General features: G+C 37.4%; 1 protein-coding gene across 1 annotated transcript in view; it reads right to left on the bottom strand.

The window, feature by feature from the left end:
* LOC110319373 (protein PFC0760c-like) overlaps positions 1-11,212 on the bottom strand; it is a 31,044-nt gene that overhangs the window by 1,227 nt on the left and 18,605 nt on the right. Inside the window, exons 9-16 of the mRNA XM_021194869.1 lie at positions 11,006-11,057; positions 10,577-10,626; positions 10,264-10,294; positions 4,376-4,425; positions 1,644-1,674; positions 1,225-1,274; positions 768-834; positions 401-447 (exon numbers count right to left, since the gene is read on the bottom strand). Of these exons, the coding sequence (XP_021050528.1) occupies positions 401-447; positions 768-834; positions 1,225-1,274; positions 1,644-1,674; positions 4,376-4,425; positions 10,264-10,294; positions 10,577-10,626; positions 11,006-11,057 (378 nt within the window). The remainder of the gene's footprint in view (positions 1-400; positions 448-767; positions 835-1,224; positions 1,275-1,643; positions 1,675-4,375; positions 4,426-10,263; positions 10,295-10,576; positions 10,627-11,005; positions 11,058-11,212) is intronic.

Below are 11,212 nucleotides of genomic sequence, written 5' to 3'. Positions count from 1 at the left end.
GCAACCCTATAGGCGAAACAACAATATGAACTAATCAGTACCCCCAGAACTCGTGTCTCTAGCTGCATATATAGCAGAAGATGGCCTATTTGGCCATCATTGGGAAGAGAGGCCCCTTGGTCTTACAAACTTTATATGCCCCATACAGGGGAACGCCAGGGCCAAGAACTGGGAATGGGTGGGCAGGGTAGCAGAGTCGGGGGAGGGTATAGGGGACATTTGGAATAGCATTTGAAATATAAATGAAGAAAATATCTAATAAAATAAGTTTAAAAAGAAAGTGTCATATGATAACAAAGGAGATAATAAATGACTGATTCACTAGTTCTATTAAACTAAATTTAGCACAGACACATCACTCAAAGTTTTCTTTTTTCTAAAACAAAATCATCGGACAAACCTCAGAGTCCATACTTGAATCTTCAAATATCTGTGCAAAGTTCTTATCTAAACAATGTAGTAACAAAATAATTAGTGAGAACATTTGTCACATTGAATTTATAAATATATACATTTAAATATGTTATATCTACATTTTGATGTTTGTATATATTTTAAGGAAATAAGATCTCAAAACAAAAACTCAAATAATTAAATTTTTTTAGGACAAATCATTATAGTAGAAGTGGGCAAGAAAAAATATTTAAAGAGAGTGATGTTTGTTTTGGGTAATGCACATGGGAACTTGCTAGAAGTGAGTATCAAACATTTTGTGCACATTTGTGAATTCACAATTTTATTACTATTACCAGCATAATTGAAATTACCATTATTTGTTTTCTGACAATGATTCTCTTGGTTACATTTTTCTACTGTCTGCTTTCTTGCTTCTTCCTGTCATGAGAAACAAATATATATTTACATGCATACATACATACATACACATACATAACACACACATGCATATATATATATATATATATATATATATATATATATATACTTTTGGAAGGTATGTTTTTTTCATTCCCTCCATCACTCACTCAACATATTAGTCACTAAGATAAAGACATATACAATCTATTAAGTTATAAACACAATCCTGTCAGAAGCTAAAGAAAAAAAATGAGAATAACTTCTATATTAAAGTGGTTAGTCACATATGCTAACAAATAAAAATGATAAAACTTTATTCATCATATCTGTGGATGAAATAAAATATATGACTGAAATAAATTTAGTAAGCCAAATCATTCATAGCTTCAAAGCATAAATCATCAATACCTTAGGGTCCTCAGTTGAATCTTCATCTGTCTGTGGTATGGATGTCTTATCTATACAACAAAGTCACAGAAACATTAATGAGAACATTATATACAGTCAAGTCACTACATATATTGAAAGATACATGAATGGCTATTAACATGTATACCATATCTCTATATTTTCATGTTTTCAGATTTTGATAAAGCAAAAAAAACCCAAAATTTCAAACAGTAAAGCTTTTTCGAGAAGACATTTAAAAAGCTTTTAAAGTCACAAAGGTTGTCTGAAGACTTTTGTCTTGTACTTTTTATAAGAGTACATGGGAGTGAGACAATCTTGATGCACACTTGCAAACCGGTCGCCTTTGCTACGGTTACCCCGTCATTCTGTAATCGAGATCATCATTATCTGTTTGCTGTGAGAACTCTCTGGGTTACCTTGTCCTAATGGTGGCTCTGCTTCTTCTTCCTATCATGAGAAACAAAAAAGAAATATAACTTCAAGATTATCTTTCTTCTGTCATCTTCTCTCTCAGTCAATGGTTCAGTCACTGAGACAAAAATACTGACATTCTAAACATCATAGACACAATCCTGTGAGAAGCTAACACAGATTAAGCTCTTGTCGCGATGGACATTGTTATGGCTTGTAGGTGTGGCAGCCCGATAGGACTACGTACTGCTTCCTTTGTCATCTTGAATTTTCTGGACCCATGAAAGCTATATTGCAATAAGTGAAACTCATGCTTTGGTTGCAATGAATGGCTATCTAATGGGCCTTAAAGCTCACTCAGCAGATGGGATATCACGCCTGATACTAGAAACCTATCCATCATTTAGGCCATGATTCTATGAAAGGGATCTACCATCACCACTTGGCTTGACCAGCATAATTCCTAATCGCATCTCAAATCTTTTTTTTTTTTTTGAAAGGTAACTATACATATTTTATTTTCAAATATTTTAAAACAACATATATATGTAAGTGAAGAGGATACTGACACAAGTTTTCAAGATCAGTTAATGTGTTGGCAGAACTGGCACAGACAGAATAAATAATAGTGTTTTGGGGAAGTGATGAATTTGGGTAGGCAAAGAAAGCCTCATTGTGGACGTGATTACACAGATAACTTGTAGATGTGCAAAGTTGCTGACTCCATGACAGAAATGGCCCAACCCACCCAGACAGCCTTTCTATGTGATTGTCATCTACAGGGAACAGACTAGAGCACAGGGATGGGAGACTGGAGAAAAACTCAACAGGTCAGACAAGCATGTGTGTTCACACACATACCTCAAGAGATTACACTACAGAAACAACTGCTACTCTTATTGACAGCAGGTCAGGCCATCTCATACTGGAACCCAAGAAACCCTCACTGGGATAGTGAGGCCAGCCAGGTACAGGCCTCTGGGTAAGATCAAAGCTTCCACAACTACAGCATTAATCAAATGTCCACGAACAAAAATAAGTATTTTTTTAGATGCTACCAGAATTACTTCATGTCTTGTACCCCTGTACTCCAAAACTGGCCACAATTGTTTTTTCATTTTCTAATATATAGTATTGAACTAAGTAGATTTTAAAAAAATATATATTTCTGCACACCAGAAGAGGGCATTGGATCCCATTATATAGATGGTTGTGAGCTACCATGTGGTTGCTTGGATTTGAACTCAGGACCTCTGGAAGAGCAGTCAGTGCTCTGAACCCCTGAGCTATCTCTCCATCCATGAAATAAGTAGAATTATGGGGTAGAGAAAAAAATTAACTACCAGATGTTAAAACTTGTACTTAACTATCATAACTAGCCTTTAAGGTCTCTCTTGACTCAAAAGCAAGTCTTTGTGGCCTCAGTCTGCCCGGGACAGCTTCCTTCTGTCCTACTCATGTTTGAGTTAGGTGCAGTTACCACCACCATGTCTAGTGCTACACCCAACAGTAGCACCCGTCTTTGGTGGATCGGTGTACCGTTCATTTATGTCTCGACTACCCCCTTCTGGTAGCAAGTCAGTTGTCACTTCTCTGTGTTCTGGAAAGAAAACACCTCGAGCTGCCCAGCTCGGGGCCAACGAGGAGAACCTGGACCTCAGTGGCAGCCTCCTGAGCCCGAGAACTTTCAAAGGCTTCCAGCTCGGATGCTAGTTCTCGGTTCCTCAGTTCAACCAACATCCAGTCCTGAGAATCCTTGTCCAGTTAGGCAGCGGTGGCTTCCTGTGCCTAGACTAGACTGACATATACGTATACAAGGAGTGACTTATACGTTTCCATCAGTTTAGATGTTTGAAACTACCTTGGGCAGGTTCTGTTAACTGCACCTAACTCAGACATGAGTAGGGCATCTCAAATCTTATTCTACAACCCACAGACAACGTGTGCCCTCATCAAAGAAGAATTTCTTCACAGCAAATGGAAACCATCGATTAAACCATAACGGGACATAACAATACAGAGACTAATAGATCAACTGTGGGAAGCCCACATCAAATAGATAATCTACATTACAGCGCCTGAATCTATGACTGAAGGAACATTGATGAAGAGGGACCAGAGAGGCAGAATATCAGGAACTCTGCTGTAAAACAGTCTCCTAGAAACAGCTGTATAAACTAGACCAGAACGTTGGTAATACTAACACACATGGTCATCTGGAAGTGGAATATACCATAGTGTTCCATCCTTACAGAAAGTACTACAGGCAACTCGTGACTGCTGAGAAAAGTGTCTCTCAGAGATGAACCCTCGTACTGGTTAGCCACTAGAAAGTGGTTAGCTTTGAAACTACATACACCCAAACAACAACAACAACAACAAAAAGGCTCAACAGGTTGTATTTGCGTGTGTGTGTGTGTGTGTGTGTGTGTGTGTGTGTGTGTGTGTTTGTTTTGTAGGGAGGAGATCTAGAATGGGAAGTAATGGGAAAATTATGTGGTTCTATTTTAATTAAAAATTCATACAAATTTTAAGAGAGTGTTCAACCTCTGTATTCAAAATTAGTGAAATATGATAACACATGAGAAACTAACGGCTTAATTAGTTAGATCTATAACTGAAATGAACGTACAGCGGCCACAGCATTCAAAGCTTTATAACTGAAATGAACATGCAGCAGCCAAAGCTTTTTAACAAAAAAGCTTTTTTTTGTCAAAAACAGAAATATTGAACAAACCTCAGTGGTCTCATCTGAACCTTCATCTCTCTGTGACTCCGGCTCCTCATCTATACAGTGTAATTACAGAAACATTAATACGAATATTTGTTGCAGTGAAGTTAAATATATATGTACAAATATATTTATCCATATTTTATCTATATTTTATCCATATATATCCATATTTTGATGTTTGCATATTTTGATAAAATAAAACACTAAGAAAAAAAACTCAGAGAAGTGACACTTATCAGGAAGGCACTGTTATGGATGGAAGACGGAAAGAAAAAAAAATACTTAAAGCTCTCGACCCTTGCTTGGATTGTGCACATTTGCCCTCTGCCTTGTGGATGAGAATGCACCTCACTCTTTGGGGACTCACCCAAGGTTTTCTCCATTTGTGATGAGGCTGGCTGTGTGCTTCTCAGGTAGCTTTTATTACACTTCAGGATATCCCCTCCAGTCCTGCCCTCTTTAGAACTTTTATCATGAAGCCATGTTGGATTTGGTCAAAGGTCTTTTCTGCATCCATTAGCATGAACCAATGACTTCTGTCATTAAGTCCACTTATATGGTCTTTGATGTTTATTGACTTGAATGTGTTTGGCCATCCCTGCCTCTCTTGAGAAAAGCCAGCATGGTCGTGGTGGATAATCTTTTGGATGAGCATCTTATTCTGTTTGCATGTATTTTATTGAATGTTTTAGTATTTGAACCTATGCTCATCAAAGATATTGGCCTTTAGCTTTATTTGTTGTTGTATATTATGAGGTTTTGGGGTTACAGTGATACTGGGATTAGGAAGACTGCTTCTTCCGGATTCTTTTGTTGTTGTTGTCATTTGTATTTGTTTTGTATAGTTTAAGAACGGTTGTAGATCTGTTTTAGAAACCTGGAAGAATTTTACTATGAATACATTTTACTTTTTTTTTTTTTCCAAGACAGGGTTTCTCTGTGTAGCCCTGGCTGTCCTGAAACTCACTCTGTAGACCAGGCTGGCCTCGAACTCAGAAATCTACCTGCCTCTGCCTCCCACTCCCAAGTGCTGGGATTAAAGGCATGCGCCACCACTGCCCGGCCTTTATTTTTTTTTATTTTTTACATCTCATTTGTTGTGGGTCTGTTTAGGTTGTTAAATTCACAGTTTAATTTTGGTGGTTTGGCTGAATCTAGAAAACTTTTATATTTGCCAATAGAGTGGGCTACAAGAATTTTTTAATATTCCCTATAAACATTCTAAATGACCTTAGACTCTCTATGCCTGTAATATATCCCTGTCCATTGCCGATTCTGTTAATTTGACTTCTCGCTGTAAGAAAGGGCACAGTAAAACCTATGAACTATATTACTCTAGTAGATACTTTCGAGTAGAAAGATTTACTGGGGATCAAGCTGGCAAGGCTATCTCTTGGGGGTGGGGAGATAGAAAAGCAAAATGATGGGAAAGCAAGAAGATTTTATAGGACAGTCACTATGGTATGGGTGTGGGTGTAGAGTGTCTTTGAGCAGATAAAGACTGTTTAATTGACCTAGAACTATATATCCTTGCCAGATACTACTGCTGTGATAAAACACCATGACCAAAGAACCTGGGGAGGAAAGGGTTTATTCAGTTTACATTTCCATCACTGAAGGAAGTCAGAAAAGGAATCCAAACAAGGCAGGAACCTGGAGGCAGGAGCTGATGCAGAAGCCATGGAAGGGGTGCTGCTTACTAGTTTGCTTCTGGATGCTTTTTATAGAACCCAGGACCACCAGCTCATGGGTGGCACCACCCACAGCAAGCTGAGCCCTTCCACATTAATCACTAATTAAGAAAATGCCCTACATCTGGATCTGATGGAAGGATTTTCTCAATTGAGGTTTTCTCCTTTCAGATGACTCTAGTTTGTCAATAGTTGTTACACCGAACTAGCCAACACATGAAAGGTATTGATCTTTAGAATCAGGTTAAGGGAGGTTCCTGGTAAACAGAAACCTACCAAACCTGAGTCCCAAGAAATGATGAATTTAAGCTGTTCTTTAAACTACAGCAACCCTCCCTTTTACCTGTCCTGTTTAGGACATTGTCACCAGCACTGCCATTTGGAGGGACCTACTTTAGACCAAACAATCACTTATTTTTTTTAATAATTGGTACAATGGTCTGTTGATTTTATCTTCTCAAAGATCCAGTATTCAGCTTCATCAACCCTTTGTATTGTTTTGTCGCTAGTTCAATCATTTCTTTTCTATTTGTTATTATTTCTTAACATTTGCTGGGTAAGGAATTGGTTTGTTTTTGTTCTACATTCTTGAGCTACATCATAAAGTTATTTATTTATACTCCTTCTGAGCCTTAAATCCCCCTCTGAGGACTTGTTTTAATGTGCTCCAGAGTCTTTGTGTTGTGTTTTCATTTTCATTTCCTTCCAAGAATTTTTCCTTGTTTTTTTTTTCCTTCGACCCATTCATATTTCAGGAATGATTCTCATTCTCAGTAGTGAGTAATTATTCTCAGTGAGTTTATATACATACTAGAGATTTCTTTGCTGTCCATTTTAAGTTTTGTTGCATTATGGTCATACAGAATACACATAGTTGATGTTTCAGCTTTTCAGAATGTAAGATGTTCTTTTGCTTTTTGTCCCAGGATGTGGTCGGTCTACTGTAGAGATGTTTGGCGGGCTGCTGGGTGAGAGGAATGCATACTTTTTGGAGTTTGTGTGGAATATTCTGTGAATCCACTTGTTAAATCCATTTGATGTGTGATATCATTTATTTCTGATGTTTCTCCACTGACTTTTTATCCATATGATGTTTCTACTGAAGAAAGGGAGATATTTAAATCATCTACTGCTAATGGGTTATTATTAATCTTTAATGATGAATGTCTTTAATGATAATAGCATACTTTTTATAAAATTGAGTACACAATAGTTTGGTGTATACATATTGTCTTGGTTTCCTTGGTTAGAATGGAATACCCCTCTGACTAGTTCCAGTTTAAAGTCTATGTTGTCAGACACTAGGATAGCATTTGTCTGTTTGCTGACTGATTCCAGTTGATTGGAGTACTTTGCTCCAGTTGTTCCCTCTAAGGCAGTGCCTGTCTGTAAAGCTGAGGTGTGTTGCTTGTAGACAACACACAGATGGATTTCGTTTCTTGATCATGCAGCCAACCTGTGTCTTTTGATTGGAGAATTAAGGGCATTAATTAAAGGTTTTGATGAAATATGTGATTAAGCTCACTCTGTTGTTCATTTTTGCTATTGTTTTGTTCTCAGTGTATTTTGTGTTTCAATAATTGAAGCTGTGTTTGTTTTCTTTTTAAAGTCTCTTGGCTATACCCATTCCTTTCTTCAACAGATATTTCTTCCTATATTTCCTTTTGGTTTGATCTGTTGGATATAAAGTTTTCAGGATGTTTATATCATGAAGAGTTTTTCTATCTCCTTCAACTATGGCAGATAGTTTTGCTGGAAACATTAGTCCAAGATGGCAGTCATGTTCTTTTAAGAGTAGTTATGTTCTGGGCTTTTATGGCTCTCTTAATTTCCACTGAAAAATCAGCTGCTACTATTCTGATGTGACTTGCGATTTTTTCTCTTTTCTCTTTCAATATTCTTTGTTGTTTGATATACATAGAGTTTTAAATATGATATATCCTGGGGAGTTTCTTTTCTGGTTTTATTTGGTATCTGTATAGGTATATCCTTAGGTTGGGGAGATTTTCCTCTATGATCTTGTTGAAGATCTGGCCTATACCATTGACCTGGGATTTTTCTCATTCTTCTACTTCTACAATTCAAGTTTTTGTCTTTTTAACAGTGAGCCACATTTCCTGAATAGTCATCTCTGCGGGTTTGTTTCTTGTCTTTTCTTTTTAAATTTTTTTCCTGTGCCTTTTCTTGTGTAGATTATATCCTTCATTTTTGAACCCTTATTTTCTATCTTCTGTTTGATTCATTTGACCTGTAAAGCCTCCCCTTGACTTATCCAGTTGGGCTATTGGAGTTTTCAATTTCATCTACAGTTTACCTTGAGTTTTCTTCAATGATTCTATTTATTGGATTTTATTTTAGAATCCTGGATTTTCCTGGGCATTGGTCAGACATTGATTCCCTTTGACTTCATTGAGCTGTTCTTTGGTGTCTTCTTTGAATTCCTTGAATACTTTGCAAAAGTTTATGGTTATTATTTCAAATTCTGTGTCCTGGTTTCATATGTGTAATTCTCAGTAGTAAACACTTCTACAAAACTGGTATATATGCGGGGAGGGTGAATGCTGTCTTAATATTTCATTTTGTTTGTAGTTTTCTCTTTTTTTCCTTTTTTTAAAAATTATTTTATTAGATATTTTCTTCATTTACATTTCAAATGCTATCCTGAATGTCCCCTATACCCTCCCCTCACCCTGCTCCCCTACCCACCCACTCCCACTTCTTGGCCCTAGCGTTCCCCTCTATGGGGCATATAAAGTTTGCAAGACCAAGGGGCCTCTCTTCCCAATGATGGCTGACTAGACCATCTTCTGCTACATATGCAGCTAGAGACACGAGCTCTGGGGGTACTGGTTAGTTCATATTGTTATTCCACCCCTTCAGCTCCTTGGTTACTTTCTCTAGCTCCTCCATTGGGGGCCTTGTGTTCCATCCAATAGCTGACTGAGTACATACACTTCTGTGTTTGCCAGGCCCTGACATAGCCTCACAAGAGGCCGCTATATCAGGGTCCCTTCAGCAGAATCTTGCTGGCATGTGCATTAGTATCTGGGTTTGGTGGCTGATGATTGGATAGATCCCTGGGTCGGGTAGTCTCTGGATAGTCCATCCTTTCATCTTAGCTCCAAACTTTGTTTCTGTAACTCCTTTTATGGGTATTTTGTTCCCTATTCTAAGGAGGAATGAAGTATCCACAAGTTGGTCTTCCTTCTTTTTGGTTTTCTTGTGTTTTGCAAATTGTATCTTGGGTATTCTAAGTTTCTGGGCTAATATCCATTTATCAGTGAGTGCATATCTAGTGACTTCTTTTGTGATTGGGTTACCTCACTAAGGATGATATCCTCCAGATATATCCATTTGGCCAAGAATTTCATAAATTCATTGTTTTTAATAGCTGAGTAGTACTCCATTGTGTAAATGTACCACATTTTCTGTATCCATTCCTCTATTGAGGGACATCTGGGTTCTTTCCAGATTCTGGCTATTATAAATAAGGCTGCTATGAACATCCACTATGTTTGTAGTTTTCATATGAGCTCTGGGCATGTAGAGTTCTTTTGTGAATTTTGTTTATAATACAGACACATCAGATGATAAACCTGCTGGCTCCCAAAGTTGAATATGGCTTAAGCAGAATGAAGTCCAGTGGAGAAAAGGAACTGGGCTGGCATGTAAGACATGTATTCTGGTCCTTGAATGGAGTATGAAGATAGATCCGGAGGTTGAGTCATGTGTGTGAAGGGGAGGATGAGGCAGACTCACCATGCTAGACCCTGGCAAAGAAGTGCACGACCTGACTGGGCAGAAAGTTTGGATGTATTTGTTACTAGAGGAGCCTACAGGTTGGGGGTGGGTAAAATCGGTCTTGATTGGAGCCTGGAAAGTAGGGCAGTGGAAGCAGGGCTAGCCAGTCTAGATTGGAACGCAAGATGTAGGAGTCTGGCTAGATCTGGGACATGGAAAGATTACACAGAGGGAAAAAATCAAGTGGACTCCAAGAGCTAGATTCTGAGAAAAAATGTGTAAGATCTGGCTGGGCAGAGGTTAGAATTATCTGTCCTGGCTTTATTACCATTTGATACTTAAGCATAAAACAATTTTCCTGTACATTTGCAATTTTATCATTTTGGCATTTTTGGTTATCCCTGTTATCATGACTGAAATTATAATCTGTTTGCTGACACGAAGGACGTCCTTGTTTACCTTTTCCCAAGGGTTGCTCTGTTGCTACATCCTGTCATGAAAAACAAAGAAAACAAAAACTTTAGAAATTAGGGTTCTTCACTCTCTCCATTACCCATTCAATGTATCAACCACTAAAACAAAAATATTTAGACTGCTAAGTTATAGACAGATAAAAGAGATTAACTTCTATATTAAAGTAGAGTCAGTAAGACTTGATAAGGGATGAAAAATAAATTTAAGTCATGAGATGAGTTACTGAAACAGATTTACTACGGACAAACTATTCACAGTTATTTTTTTTTTTCAAAAACAAAAACAGCATTGGACAAACCTCGGAGTCCTCAGCTGAGTCTTCGTCTTCCTGGAATAAGGACAGCTTATCTGTACAATGTAGTCACAGAGACATTAAAGAGGGCATTTGTTACAGTGAAGTTAAATATTCATACTTAAAGATATATTATGCATGTGTGTTACATGCATCTTACCACTACATTTCAATGTTTGTATATTTTGATTAAAAAAAAAGACAAAATTTGATGTGTTCGAGGCATTTGCAGGAAGACATTGTTACAGTAAGAACAAAGCAAGAAAAGCTATTTCAAAGCAATGCTTATTTGAGAATATGCACACTTGTACTTTTTTTGTATCATGTTGGGACTTGGACATGAAAACTATTCATGTAAATTTGTGAGTTTGTCATTGTTACTGCTATTAGTCCTCCCATTTGCGTAGGTGAAACTGTCATTATTCATTTGCTTACTTGAAGGATCCTCTTGGTTACTTCTCCCTGTACACTGCTTTGTTTCTTCTACCTGTCATGAAAAGAAAGAAAGAAGGAAAGAAAGAAAGAAAGAAAGAAAGAAAGAAAGAAAGAAAGAAAGAAAGAAAGAAAGAAAGAAAGAGAAACTTGAGAAACTATATATTTTCATTCATTCTCTCATATCGCTTACCCACTGTGTCAGTCACT

Source organism: Mus pahari, chromosome 3 (genome assembly GCF_900095145.1).
Source record: "Mus pahari chromosome 3, PAHARI_EIJ_v1.1, whole genome shotgun sequence".
Taxonomy (NCBI): Eukaryota; Metazoa; Chordata; class Mammalia; order Rodentia; family Muridae; genus Mus; species Mus pahari.
The sequence above is the reverse complement of the archived record's forward strand: the minus strand, read 5'-3'. Positions and strand labels throughout refer to the sequence as shown.